Below are 15,564 nucleotides of genomic sequence, written 5' to 3' on the forward strand. Positions count from 1 at the left end.
GCACCAACAAAACATACAACTTTCTTCTAGTTCTTTAATGCTTCCTCCCCCTAACCCCACTATCATGACCCCAGTTCTACCTAAAAATCCAGCTAGATCAGAGCATGTACACTGGTACAGATAAGAGCTCTCGACACGGGGAATTCAGGACAAATAAACCCCTCCGGAGCAATAATGGGAATGCCAATACCATGAATGTAGGGGGAAGTAGGGGAGAGAAAGGGGGAACTGAACTCAATGGTCAACATATAACTGCCTACCCACCCAGGGTGAAGAACAACAGCGGATGGTGCAAGATATGAAAGTAATAATAATTTATCATTTATCAAGTGTTCATGAGGATGGGGGAGGGAGGGAAGGAAATTAGCTGATACCAAGGGCTCAAGTAGAAAGAAAATATTTTGAAAAGGATGGTGGCAACATACGTATAAATGTGCTTGACACTGGACATATGAATTGTTACAAGAGCTGGAAGAGCCCCCAATAAAATGATTTTTTTAAAGGAATTGATTTGTATGGCAGTATATTAAGAGTGGTAATAAGAAATGTACATCCAGTTACCTTTAGTTTCTAGAACATGCTCTCTGAATGAATGTTATTGAAACCAATTTATACTTCATACAGATGGTTTTGCTACAGGAACCAGTTTTTCTTCCACGAGTCCAGTCCTCTCAAGAAAATGATTGCAGCTATTTGTTTTGTGTATTGCTTTTTAACATCATGGCTTCGTGCATTTATATTCTTACCATTGACTTCTCTCCTCACTGGGGCAAAGCCCCAATTCCCCAGCCCCTAGTCCCTCCAGATAGAGCACTATGTTGTGGATTGATACTAATATTAGGGCCATAGAGGAGGGTAGACCTTGGGTTTAATTTTTTTTTTTAATAAAATGAATTTGACCTATATTGACACAGCTCTTTTGGAAGATACGGAAAAGTAAACATAGTGTTTTAGGTTGATATAAGAGTACACTGGCAGAACTAACTGCATGGAAGCCTTACAACATTCTCTGCTCACCGGTAAACAAGATGACCTCGTGAGCACCAGGCCTTTACTAACTTGCTGAGCAACAGTACAAATGCACCAAATTTATTGGCAGGGAGGTTGAACATAAAGATTGCTGGGCTCAGTAAATCAACTCAGTTTGGTTCATTCACTTAAACTTAAGCAACCATTTCCAGTCATATACTCAAAAGTTTGGTTTAAAGCAAAATCTACATCTTTGTCACCTTGGGAAGTTAAAATTCTGTCTTCATCTGTCCTTTACCGTGGTGTGCCTTACACCACCGTTGGATGGGAGTCGGTGAGGGGCTGCTAGAAGGAGAATGACCCAGGAAAGCAGAAATACTGTTTCTAAAACAGCATGGAATGTTCTGAAATAGGCACTGACTGGGGAATGATAGAAGTACAGGCTTTCCAGAGCCAGCACCATTTGAGCTGATTTCATATACTGTGAGATATAAGCAGCTGAGAGAATAGCAAATTTGATTCTGTTTTTTGTTTATTTGTTTGTTTCATGCCCTTTAAAATTCTTCATGGATTGATGCGGTGATATTTTTGTTCCTTCCATATTTGCAAATGAAACTCTTTTCTAAACATACAAATTTGTTTGGTTTGAAATCAAGTGGCGGGCACACAGTTTTGACTTTACATTTAAGCACATTGTTGACTGAATGCTTCATTGAGGAAGCATTACTCAGTGTGAGCAGTTTGATTCTGTAAGTAGCCCAGCATCTAATATTTGTAATGCATTCTGTTTTGAGGACTGGTACTCACAGTGGATTTTATCCTTGAACAGGATCCCATAGATTGGATAACATTTGTAGGCTAGAGGTCTGATTTTTTTTAACAGATTTGAGAATTCTTATGTTAATGCAAATTTTTATGAGACATAAAAAAAAAACCCTGGGAAAATAAAAACGCTGTCAATTGGCTAGTGATCTAATCCAAGTGTGACGATAGAGGAGGGGAAGTTTGGGGCCTATATCTCTCCCTTCATGGTGTTGGACTTGTATTCAGTTGAAATGTATTTCTGTTTCATAATTTATGCTTCAATAAAACTTTGTTTAATTAAAAAAATAAAGAGTGGAAAATTATTTTCTGCTTGTGGGTTGTTCGTGTTTGTTTTGGTTTTGATGTTACATATTCATTTGTTTTGCTGCCCTAGGAATGGAAAGAACGTTATGGACAAAATAGAGAAGATTCTACTAGAAACAGAAATGTTCATACTAACCCAAAAGAATCAAACTTCTCAGACGTTAATCCCAATCGGTGTAAGTAATTCATTTTCTAGTTCTGCTAGATTTTGCTGTATTTATTTTTTTCTTATATAAAGGCTCAGAATTAGCATACATGTGAAAACCAGTTGCTGACAAGTTCATTTCAATTCATAGTGAAGTGCCTTTAGAACAAAGTTGAACTACCCCATAGGTTTTACAAGGCTGTAATCTTGATGAAAGCTGATCGCCATAGCTTTCTCCCATGGAGCAACTAGTGGATTCAAACCATCAACCTTTTGGTTATCATAAGCCAAGTGCTTTAACTATCAGAGCTCTCAAGAATTAGGATACTCATTCATAAATTCCTTCAGAGAACTTAAAATGTACTCTGCAGTGACTTTCCTTTCTCACTTCCTTCAGGGTTTAAACAAAAGGGGTAACCCATGTATGCAGGCTAGTCATAGAATGAGAACTGGGACATCAAATGAGAGGTCTGAGTGTACTGACCTGAACGATATTAGCACTCATCCCAGGTGTGTTCTAAGTAGATGCTATTCCTACTGTTCACTCAGATAGTGTCTTAGGCTGAATTCTCTGGAGACACAAAATGAGTGAAGCTTTTAGAGAGATAGACATGTGTATGTATGTGTTTATAGCAAAGAAATGACTCACCAAATTGTAGAAGCATTCAGTGGGTCAGATGTCAGGCAGAAAGTGTCCCTTGATTCATGTAACTGCAGCGGCTTATGGTCTTGACATCAGCCCACCCATTAGGCATCAGGCTACTGGCTGCAGAGGTGAATGGCAGGTTATGAGCTCACATCCAAAGAACTAGAGTTTAGAGGACCAGCCAGATGCAGATGACCAGCAAAAAGGCAAGTAAACTTTTCCACATTGTCAATTTATATTGGAAGTGGACTACACCCCCGAAAAAAACTATTTCAATCGATTTTATTAGAGCTGTGGAAGGGTGTTACATCCCCACCCTGATCTTACAATTGATTGGCTACTCATAGTAGAACCCATTATGGAAGTGATTACATTGTATTAGATTGTATCATGGGGATTATTAGCTCTTAACTGCCAAATCACTGAGAATATTGGCCTAATCAAGTTGACATAAAACCTAAACAGTCATAGATGGATTGCTTTGTTTAGTTTCTTTTATATTTCCATTACTAGATACATGATATTCAGCCGTTTTTATAATAATTGATGGGCTTACCATATTGGTGGCTTGCTCAAACTCCTCAGCTCCTCTGAAGGAGAACGATGATGTAACCTGTGTTTTGACTTTGAGCCTTTAAAACCGTACGTAGGGTCAATATGAGTCAGGATGGACTCTTATGACAATGGGTTGAATACCATATATGAGAAGGCTTCCAAACATTAGTAGAAAAATTCTATATCTTTTAACCCATTTTTCCATGAACCTTTTTGAGGCCCTCTTGTATGTCAGGCACTTTCCCAGGTATAGCCTGTCTTCAGGAAGCTTTTTCTGTAGCGAGGAGCTGATATCAGGCAGAAGTCAGTTACCACTTGGGTGTGTTAGGAACTTCCCTGATGTTCCCCTTCCTTGCACTGCACTCACAGTGACAGAAGCCACGTGCCACTGAAGATATAGCAAGGAAACGAGGAAGTCTGGACTTATATAACAGGATTCAATTCTGCTAACTCCATTAGGCAGACTGACATAAGTTGAGTAAATTATTGTTTGTTTTCATTTTTATTGCCTTTATTGCCTATATTTTTATAAATCATAACACTGAATGACTGCAGGTAATCATCTGAGAACATACCATTAGCAAACTAGGTGCTGTAACATTTTATGTTGTATACATTATTAAGGATAAGATGTACCCAAAAAAAGCTGGTTATAAGTACAGTTCATTATAATGCAAATGTGCCATAAGTTGGGAACCACTTGTACTCTAATCACAGAAACAAACTTTCCTGTAATTGGTTATTTAATGATTTATAATGAGAACTAAGACAAGAAAACACCCAAAGTTGGAGGACCTAAGTTTTGGGTATGGAAAAGGAATGCTTCATTGAGAAAGGATTTCTTTTTTTTTAATTAAATACTTTTATTGGGGGCTCTTACAGCTCTTATCACAATCCATACAGCCATCCATTGTGTCAAGCACATTTGTACATATGTTGCCATCATCATTTTCAAAGCATTTTCTTTCTACTTGAGCCCTGATATCAGCTCCTCATTTTTCCCTCCCTCCCCTCATGAACCCTTGATAAATTATACGTTATTATTTTCATTTCTTACATTGTCCACTGTCTCCCTTCACCCACTTTTCTGTTGTTCTTCCCCCTGGGAGGGGATTATATGTCTATCCTTATAATCAATTCCGCCTGAGAAAGGATTTCTGCAATAAATCTTATCTGAGGATTTTAGAATTAATAATACTTAGCCAGGTGCAAGCAGAAGGAAGAGTGGGTGGGACTTGTTAACACAAGAGAGCCTTTGGGAAATGCAAGTTTTTCTCTGTGCAAACCTAAAGTGTGAGGAAGCAAAGAGAAGGGGAGACTGTACAGATAGTGAGGTGTGACCGAATGTTGTCTTAAATTTTGGGGTTTTATCCCAAAGATAGGATTTCAATCTGGGAAGAAGCATGACAGATTTTTAAATAAGATACATTTGGTAGCAACAGAAACCATGGTTTTCATGGGAGTTGAGATGTTAAAAACAGTTAAGTCTGTTTTGGAAGGCCATAACTACTGCAGCAATCTTAGAGACAAAAGCAGAGGGTTCATTTAAATTGGATTTCAGGTAGGATAGTAAGAGATGGCTACAATGACAAGTTTTAGGTGAAGCCAGCAGTGGCGTAGTGATTACGCATTGGGCTGCTAACCACAAAGTCAGCAGCTCAAAACCACCAGCCGCTCTGTGGGAGAAAGATGGGGCATTTTACTCCCCTGAAGAGTCACAATCTCAGAAACGCACTGGCGCAGTTCTGCCCTGTCCTAAAGGGTCGACAGAGTCAGCATCGACATGATGACTGTGAGGAGGTAGAGGAAGGAGCAGTAGAGATTTGGAAGCTTGCTCATAAAGCTTAGAAGTCAACAGAGTGAATAGTTCTGTGTGGGAGAATGGTTAAGAAAAGGAGACACGAAGCCTTAGTGATACAGTTAGAACTTAGCATGCAGTAGAAATCAATATTTGCTGGATAAACAAGAAATAAATATGCTTACATATAGGACAGAGTAGTGACAAAAATGTAAGCTATCATTGCCTAGCCTCAAGGTTTGAAATAAAACAATATCAAGTAAGTTTCTGTTTGTTTGATTTTTAAGCTATTGGACTGCACAGAATATTGAGAATTTAGGTCGTTTAAAAAGAAATACCAACGTTTATGGAGAGAAGACTTAGTTCTTTAGCTTTCCTAGCTCTGTGCTAACTAGCATGATAGTCAGTAGTCACTTGATCACTTGAAACAACTTCAGCTTTTTCTATTTCTTTAATGTAGCTTCTAGAAAAAATTAAATTATGTGGCTTGCATTTTATTTCTGTTGGACATTGCTGCCCTAGGCTCATACCTCAAAGAGCAGTGGTTCTCAGCTTGCGGATGGCGACCCCTTTGTGGGTCAAACGACCCTTTCACAGGGGTTGCCTAAGACCATCAGAAAACACATATTTCTGATGGTCTTAGGAACCAAGACACTGCTATCTCCAGACGGGTCCGCCAACAGGCAAATATGCCTACATACAAGAGTAACTGGCATGAAGACTTACCCATGCTACACTATACTTCAAGACAAATTTTCATTTATTTGTAATTAGAAATATTTCACAATATATTATTTTTGTGATTACTCACTATGCTTTAATTATGTTCAATTTATAACAATGAAAATACATCCTGCATATCAGATATTTACATTAAATTCATAACGGTAACAAAATTACAGTTTTGAAGTAGCAATGAAAATAATTTTATGGTTGGGGGTCACCACAACTGTATTTAAGGGTCGTGGCATTAGGACGGTTGAGAACCATTACCATAGAGGAAGACGGGAATTTCTTGAAAAGCCTGAGTTCATTGCACTGTAAAGAAAGTGCTAGCCAAAAAATTGAGATTATGTGAAAGCTGTAGCAACCTCTGGTCCCACTGTGGAAGCAACTGAAACTTGATTTGATAGTGACCAATTTCACTTTTATCATAAACCCCAAACAAACTCACTGCCATCATGTCTGTTCCAACTCTTAGCAACCCTTTAGGATAGAGTAGGCTGTGCCCTTCTTTCAGCAAACAGCCTTTCCGTCTCCCTTGGAATGGAGCCACCTGTGCTAAAGCCACCAGGGCTCTCGCTGTTCATGTGAACAATACAGTACAGAACAGAACATTAGTTACAGCTTGATTCTGATTCCTATTAATTCTTTACACTTTATCTGTTACCGGCAAAGCCAGTGAATTTTTTGTTGTTGTTGCTGTTTTTTATCATACAGTTTTTAATATGGATCCCATTTTTAAAAAAAATAAAAACAACTTTTTTAATAGTACCTTAAGGTTTATAGGAAACCTGCACAGAAAGTAGAATTTCCATATATCTTATATCCCCAACAGTTTTCCCTATTAACACCTTACGTTCAGACAGTGCATTTGTTATAATTGATGAACTAGGATTGGCACATTTGTAGCTAAACTCCATAGTGTATTAGAGTTCAGAGTTCACTCATTGTATGGAACATAAGGCCAAGCACCCACCATAAGACCAGCAGTATCATTCAGTATGGTTTCACTGTCCTAAAATTGCCATTCCCTTCTCTTCTCCTCCCCAGAGCCCCTGCAGCTACTAATCTTATTGTCTCCATACTTCTGTCTTTTCCAGTATGTCAGATCACTCACTGTCATCAAGTGACCCTATAAGACAGGACAGAACTTCCCCTGTGGGTTTCGAGACTAACTCTTTACAGGAGTAGAAGGCGCCATCTTTCTCCCGAGGAATGCCATCTAGTTAGAACTATATATATTATGTAGCCTTTTCAGACTGGCTTCCTTACATTAGCAATGTACATTTTCCTTTTTTGGTAACTGAGTAACTCACTCTTTTATCACTGAACAATATTCCATTGCATGAATGGAACACAGGTTATTTATCCATTCACCTACTGAAGGATATCTTGGTTGTTTTCCTGTTGTTGTCATTGTTGTACAATAATAAAGTTGCTATAAATATTCAAGTGTGGTTTACCACATGTTTACCACACATAAATTTTCACCTCATTTGGGTATATGCCTAGGAGCGTGATTGCTAGGTCATATGGTAAGCCTGTGTGCCTTTTAGGAAACGTGAATTTATCTTCCAAAATGTCTATTCTGAATCAGAGTTCCTGTTGCTCTACATTCTAGTCAATATGTGATAGTGTCAGTGTTTGAGATTTTAGCCATTCTAATAGGTGTATTGTTCTAATTTTTAATTCCATAATAACATATAAAACAGTCCTGGTAGTATTATAGACTGAGCATTGGGCTACTAACCAAATGGGCAGTCTGGTTCAGTCAGATGTGTAGCCACAGAAAACCAGTGGAGCAGTTCTACTCTGTACTACAAGTCAGAATCCGCTCAATAGTAGTAGGAGATGTGGAGGGAGTGTGGGGGAGGGTTGTGTGTGTGAATAGTAGTCCTTTATTAGAGTTTATAAAGATTTTCTCCTAGTTTGTGGCTTGTCATTTCATTTTCTTAATTTTCATCTGATTTTTAAAGGACCCTGTATTTACCTTTTCTTATGTCCTTTGTCTTCATAATCAAAATTATAAACAGTCTTTCAGGGTTTTTTTTAAAAAATATGTCTGTACTCTAATCTGTAAATTGGAAAACAGTAGGACAGTAGACTTTTTTTTTTTCACCCTTTGCAGCAGCATCCAAATATACCAGGGGTAATAACAATAGGACTGAAAGGGACCGAATAGAACTTCTTCAAGATCCAGAACCTATGGATTTTAATGCGGACACATTCACAGATGATCCTCTTGACCCTGAATCAGGAAGGTAAGATCTAGACCCAGCTATACCCATTGTCTCTGCCAGTCCTTTGCCACTTTAATAGGATAATGACTAGGTTACAAAACAAGTGGCAAATATTAGGGAAATGTTCATATTTACTAATAAAAAGCATGTAGGCAACATTTGGTTCCTTTTTTATACTCTCTAATGGTTTAACTTTAAAAGTTCAGCATCTGGTGGTAGCAGTTGAAACTGATAACTTCATACATCACCAGGGGCATCTTAAATGAGAAAAGAATTAAAATAAATCCCAAGAACCCTAGCAACATTTGCATGTCAATTGCTGGAAATGTCATTTTCCAGAGTCTAGGAAGTAAACAGCACTTCATTGTGCTCAGTTGGAACTTGTAGAAGGATCAAGAGGCAGTTTGACAACCAGAACAAGGGAAAGACTTCATCATGTAAAATCAGGAAAAGTGTGTGTCTCTCACCATACTTGTTCAATCTATATGCTGAGCAAATGATCAAAGAAACTGGATTATATAGAAAGGAATACAGCATCAGGATTAGAGGAAGGCTTACTAACAGCCTGGGGTATGCAGATGACACAACCTTGCTTGCAGAAAGTGAGGAAGTGAAGCACTTGCTGATGCAATCAAGGATTTCAGCCTTCAGTTTGTAAGGAAGACCAAAATCCTCACAACTGGTCCAATAGTTAGTATTGTGAGTAATGGAGAGAAGGCTGAAGTTGTCAAGGATTTGACTTACTTGCATCCACAATCACTGCTTATGAAAGAAGCAGTCAAGAGATCAAAAGACATTGCATTAGGGGAATCTGCTGCACATGACCTCTTTAGAGTATTGAAGAGCAAGGATGTTACCTTGAAGACTAAGGTGAGCCTGACTCAAGTCATATGCATGTGAAAGTTGGACATTGATTAAGGAAGACCATAGAAGAATCTATGCAATTGAATTGTGGTGCTGGACAAGAATATTGAAACTACTACTAAAAGGACAAACCGATATGTATTGGAAGAAGCAAGGTCAGAGTGCCCCTTAAGAGGCAGGGATGGCAAGATTTCATCTTTACATACTTTGGACATGTTGTCAAGAGAGACCAGTCCCTGGAGGAGCACATCTTATTTGGTCAAAGGGAAAGGCCCTCAAGGAGATGAATTGACACTGGCTGCATTGATGGCCTCCGGCAGAGGAGCGATTGTGAAGGTGGAGCAGAAGAGTGGGTTGTCACTGTCATTGTTGTCACTGTGGGTCCAAGCCTACTCAATGGCACCTAACAACATGAAGTCAGCATACTCAGGAGATATGTTTCAGCATCGCCAGGAATGAAACACCAAAAAAAGGCTAGAACATTATGTGGTTTTTTTGGGTTTTTTAAATCATCTTCTTAGAGGCTCATGTGACTCTTATCACAATCCATACATACATCAATTGTGTAAAGCACATGTGTACATTCATTGCCCTCATCATTCTCAAAACATTTGCTCCTCACTTAAGCCCCCGACATCAGGTCCTCATTTTTCCCCTCCCTCCCCCCTTCTTCATGAACCCTTGTTAATTTATAAATTATTAAATATTTTGTCATATCTTGCCCTGTCCGAAGTCTCCCTTCACCCACTTTTCTGTTGTCCATCCCCCAGGGAGGAGGTCACATATAGATCCTTGTAATCGGTTCCCTCTTTCCAACCCACTCTCCCTCTACCCTCCCAGTATCACCACTCACACCACTGGTCCTGAAGGGATCATCCACCCTGGATTCCCTGTGTTTCCAGTTCCTATCTGTACCAGTGTACATCCTCTGGTCTAGCCAGACTTGCAAGGTAGAATTCAGATCATGATAGTGGGGGTGGAGGAAGCATTTAGGAACTAGAGGAAAGTTGTAGTTTTCATCATTGCTACTTTGCACCCTGTCTGGCTCTTCTCCTCCCCGAGACCCCTCTGCAAGGGGATCACCAGTGGCCTACAAATGGGCTTTGGGTCTCCACTCCGCACTCCCCCCCCCCTCTCATTCGCTATGGTAAGATTTTTTTGTTCTGATGATGCCTGATCCCTGATCCCTTCGACACCTCATGATTGCACAGGCTGATGTGCTTCTTCCATGTGGGCTTTGTTGCTTCTGAGCTAGATGGCCGCTTGTTTACCTTCAACCCTTTAAGACCCCAGACACTATACCTTTTGATAGCCAAGCACCATCAGCTTTCTTTGCCACATTTGCTTATGCACCCATTTGTCTTCGGCGATTGTATCATGGAGGTGAGCACACAATGATATTATGTTTTTATTCAACATTTGGAAAGTGGTTATTCAATTGAGAAGCTTTTTATATGTCTTAGATATTTTACATCTTTCCTTCTGTCATGGCATATATTCTAAATTCTAAAGCAATGTTTAATTTTATAATTGTTAAAATCTCTTTGATATAAGACCCATGAAGGGCAAGCTTCTGCTTTAAACTATTAGGTAGATTTCACAGTGTGGACTCAAAGCTTGTAGGCACTTTCTTTTATGCTGTGTTCTTGTTTTCCTCTCCTCTATTAATGTGTCCTCTCTTTCTGTCTGTCTGTCTGTGTGCCTTTCAGATATCAGCCTGGAGGACGGTACCTCTCAATGTCTCGCAGTAGAATATTTGATGATGTCTAAAGTCTGAAAGGATATATGGAACAATGAGTTGACGTCAGCACATCAGTTACAGCCTTTGTGAACATCTGTGTGTGTAAAGCTTACTCTGTGTTCCTGGTAAAAAAGTATCAGAGTAATGGGGAAAAGGCATAGAGAATTACTTCCTAGTAATAATAGCTTGTCTACTGTTCATTGACTAGAACATCATCTTTCCTAATAGCATTTACTATATAACATTCTTTGAGTATCTGCCTTAGAAGTACAGTTATCCTGAAACGATACAATTTGTGATAAAAAAAACACAACAGCATATGTTGAGAGCATGAAGTTCAGCTTCATTTAATTTTTTCAGGAAAGTTGTTTTTGGTTTTTTTCCCAAGGTCCATGTAAGCTATAAATCATAATGAGAGGTATATATATATATAACTGTTTCTAAAGAAAGTGTTCCAACTGTGTAAGAGGTCTTCAAAAAGTTTGTGGGACATAGAATCAAAAGACAATGGAATTTGCCACATACTTTTTGAAGCCCCCTTGCACTTCCCAAAGAGATGCAAGTGAAGAAAGACCTCAAATCATAATCCTACTCACAAAACCCATGTCTTAGAGCAAGGCTCTTTTTTAACTCTGCAAAATCAGCCAAGTTTTTGCATGCATAATTAAGATTATCCTTCAACTGCTAGTGATAATATCTTTGCAACTTGTAGAATAATCAGGTGATGCCTCATTCTTTCTGTATTTAGTAGTAACTGGGAATTCTTTTGCACTTTGATATTGCTTTGTAAAAGATTTTTATTTCAGAGAGAAATGTTTGCCTTTATCATTTAACATATTAACATAAGTGCTGATCATTCCTTTCAAGGAATGTTTTTGTTTTTAGATTTTTTTTTTAATAGCCAAAGAGTCCCACAAAATGTCCTGAGTTTTTGAGGCGCCTGCTTTATATTTTTATTAGAAAAACAAATCTGATGATGGACAAAGGGAAAACACAAAACCACTCACTGCTGTTACTAACCCCAAAATTGTAGTTGTTTCAAAAGCTGAAAGCTAAATTGGAATGGAAATGTGTTCAATAACTTGTTGGTTATTTAAACATTGATTTTTTGAGTGTGTGTGTTTAAGCCAAAGTCCGGTATTGCATTTGAAAGTACCAGTGTTTTATGCAGAGTGAACCTAGTTGAAGTGCAGTATGCTTACAGTCTTTATATCCCTGAAATTGTTTCAAATTGTAAGAGTTACATCATATACTAGTACAGTCCCTGTTGAACACTTGTTATAGAGAATCGTTACTGTTGCTCACTTTCACACTGGGCTGTCCCAGTTTGAGGAGAAACTGTGTAGTTACTCTAATGATAAGATTGTTTGCTTCCTGAAGGTAATTTCTAAATCATGTATGAATTTTTATTTTTCTCTTTAAATAGTGTAATCGTACTTCTCTTTAAAGATACGATTCCCTCTGGGTACTGAAAGTAGTCGTGTCACACTTCTTACCAATTTTTCTTGAATTTTTATGATCTTTGAGCTTGAGATCCCCTATAAAATGATTATCAGTGGAATATTTCAGAATCCAAGGTCATAGAAACCCTTCCTTTGAATGCACATACATGTACACAGAGCCCTTTCTGGTGAAGATTGGTCAGAGAGCACTAGACCAAGAGCAGAGATAGTCATGTACTGTTTATAACCTCCTGATTGACTCACTGAATACCCTGGGCAAATCACATAGCCTTTCTGTGCCTCAGTTTCTTCATTTCCAAAATGAAGATAAAACTATTATCTGCATTCTACCTCACAAAGCCATTGTAGAGGTATTGCTTTGATGTATATACGATACCACTGAAAAATACAAAACAAAGTAAATCATAAGCCCAGCTATTTTTACCAGTGGTGCTTAAAGGTGTTAAAGGTGTCATTAATCAGTCTGGCCCCTTATTATTACAACGAAACAAGATCCCAGGTAGAAAACTCTGAAATAATTCATCAGAGGTCCTGTGAAAACCATTTTCTTTATAACGTTTCATCATTCATCCTTTAAACAGAATCTGTTTTGTGAGCTAAACAATAGTACATACAAGAGATTTCTCTTTTGAAGAGTTTATTTAAATTGAATGACATTTATTGCAAAAGATTACTAAATTCATATACTTCACAGGCAAAGGGAGTCTTGAAGAACTACTTTTGTCACTTTTGATGTCTTTTTTAATAAGTAACTAGAGTTTTTGAAATTACCTTTAAAATAATAGTTAGGTCAAAATACTCTGTAAGCTAGTAATTCACAATAACCTCAAATTAATAGGAAGTAATAATCTCTTAATTTCATGACTTACCTATAAATTGCTGATTAACTTTTTTTTCCACTGCGTCAGTGACATTATCAACACAGCATTTTTTTGTTAAAAAAAAACACCAAAATCCTTAAGTATAAAATAAAGTACTAGCCAAATTATTATAATTTGCTCCCTTGCCAAATGCATACACAAGTCTCAGAATAAACTTTAACACCAAGTTTGTAAAGAATAGATAAAATAATCTGCACTTTGTAAAGAATAGATAAAAGAATCCGGGAGTCCAAAACTTAATTTGTTCTTGGATCACATGTAATTATACCACTTGAATGGATTATCCGTTCTGAGGTCTAAGCTGGATCTATGCCTAAGTTAAATGGGGACAACAAAGAAGTTCTGGTAGCTGTCTGGGTTAGGCTTCGAGCTCGTTAACTGCAAGATCAGCTGTTCAAACCCACCAGCTACTCCAAGTGAGACTGGAGCGCCCATAAAGATTAACAGTCTCAAAAATGTTGCACTAGGGTCACTGTGTTGGGCCATTGTCTGTTGGGGGCAACTCGATGGCAGTGGGCTTGGTTTGGGGTAGCATTTTAATGAAATTTCATTTATTTGCAATAGTAAGCCTCATTTTAAAAAACCTCCAGTAAGCTTAAAGAGTGTTCTTGATGGTTATTGATTACCATAGTAAAGGAAAAACAAACCCTCTACAATTGTAGTTCATTCTGAACAGAGATGTGAGCTTGTGGGCTAGGCTAGATCATTGCATGGTTAAATATAAAACATCTTCCTTAAAAAGAAATCTTAACACACTTGAATCTCAAAATATAATGGATTGTGTCAAAGCACATGCTAAACATTGAGAAATGTACAAATTGGGGTAGGTGGGGTTGCCCTTTCCTCTCTTTAGACTTTTTAATGACTGACATTTCCCTTCCCTTTGTTTTGTGTACTGTACACAGTCGTTCTGAATGAGCAGTATAATTAAAGGAACTGGTTCTGACTACAGACCCCACTACATGAAATAGCAGTATTGCACCTGAAGTAGGGTAGCCGATGCTGCTGACAGCTAAGCTGTAACTGAATGCAAATGTGCACTGGCCGTCTCAAGTGATGTCTTTTAGGTCACTTAGGAGGCAACGTCAGTAAAATGAGTTCTTTCCAGTGCAATGCTTGGGATACAAGTAAACTTCCAAAGTACAGGTGATTGCTAAGGAAATAAATAAAAGCATTAGCCTCCAGTCTTCTTTTTATGAAGAGGACTTCTAATAGCATACACAGCTGTCAAAATATCCCTTAGGAGAGCTGGGAACAATGCAAGAGGGTAACAGGATGCCTTCCAAACTAGGGTGCCCCTCTGTGAGGTGCTTCTTTTTAGCCAGTGACTTGAAATCGGGCCTTTTCCCAAGTCCTGGAGACCAGGCAGTCTTTCCTCTGCCCCCTTCCCCTGACCCGTGCTCAGCACTGGGAACACTCTGCCCTGACATGGCCCGGAGCAGCCTGGATTTCCTCAGCGTTTCATTTCCTCAGTGTAATTGAACATTTTTTACACTTCGTTAATAACACATGAAGATTGGCAGGTCGCTTGCTTTTAACACATTCCTTGAGGGGAAATGAACTTTTCACTGGAAAGCCTTTTCTTTTGTGGTTGTCTTGATCGCAACACTTTTCTTGGTAAAAGGAGAATATGACTGTATTAAATGCAAAGTTAGAAAGAGTGGTTTACTATGAGAATAATGTAAGTAGCAGACTTGTGAAAATAATATTAAATCTTGGGCTGGCTGTACATAATTTAGAGTCAATATTGCTCACATAAATCCTGTCAGCCTCGTCAGTGAAAGTGTATTTCTCAAAAGCATGCTGGCTAGCATCTTCCCTACACAGTGTACCAACGAGTGGGGGGGAACAATGTGGTTTTTTTTTTCAAGCAATCCAATGGATTTGTTTTTGTTCATATTTTATAACAACTTGAAGGATTTTTCTCACTTTAGGAAGTAGAGAATATGTGCACCTATCTTTCAAACTGCTGTAATATAATATATAGTTTTAAATTATACCATTGAAAAGGACAGAAATGGTCTCTAATATTGATGTTATTGCTTCCTGGTATTTAATTTTTATAGAATGTTTTCATAAGGAAACAACTGTAGTATCGCTTTCAAAATTTTCTCACTTAAGTTCTTCTAAGAACCTATTTCCACAGGACAACATTATCTGAAGTTCAGCAACCCACTATGAATTTGAAATATGCCTATACGTTCTCGGCATCCTCTAGAACAGTGATTCTCAACCTTCCTAATGCCACGACCCTTTAATAGAGTTCCTCATGTTGTGACCCCCAACCATAAGATTGTTTTCATTCCTACTTCATAACTATAATTTTGCTACTGTTATGAATTGGGTGACCCCTGTGAAAGAGTCGTTTGACCCCCAAAGGGGTCGCAACCCACAGGTTGAGAACCACTGCT

The 15,564-nt window shown here is 38.3% G+C and overlaps 1 protein-coding gene across 5 annotated transcripts in view; it reads left to right on the top strand.

Moving 5' to 3' along the window:
* LMBRD2 (LMBR1 domain containing 2) overlaps window positions 1-15,157 on the top strand; it is an 85,134-nt gene extending 69,977 nt beyond the window's left edge. For 3 of the 5 annotated variants that reach the window (XM_045285064.1, XM_045285067.1, XM_004698079.2), the window contains 3 exons: window positions 2,168-2,273; window positions 8,093-8,225; window positions 10,778-15,157. In XM_045285064.1, the coding sequence (XP_045140999.1) occupies window positions 2,168-2,273; window positions 8,093-8,225; window positions 10,778-10,838 (300 nt within the window). In that variant the 3' untranslated portion in view covers window positions 10,839-15,157. The remainder of the gene's footprint in view (window positions 1-2,167; window positions 2,274-8,092; window positions 8,226-10,777) is intronic. The other 2 variants (XM_045285065.1, XM_045285066.1) reach the window with 1 other exon arrangement.
* Window positions 15,158-15,564: the final 407 nt, after the last annotated feature.

The sequence above is a fragment of the Echinops telfairi genome, unplaced genomic scaffold (assembly GCF_000313985.2).
Source record: "Echinops telfairi isolate 266 unplaced genomic scaffold, ASM31398v2 ScPeMD7_7469;HRSCAF=8507_1, whole genome shotgun sequence".
In the NCBI taxonomy this organism is placed as follows: domain Eukaryota; kingdom Metazoa; phylum Chordata; class Mammalia; order Afrosoricida; family Tenrecidae; genus Echinops; species Echinops telfairi.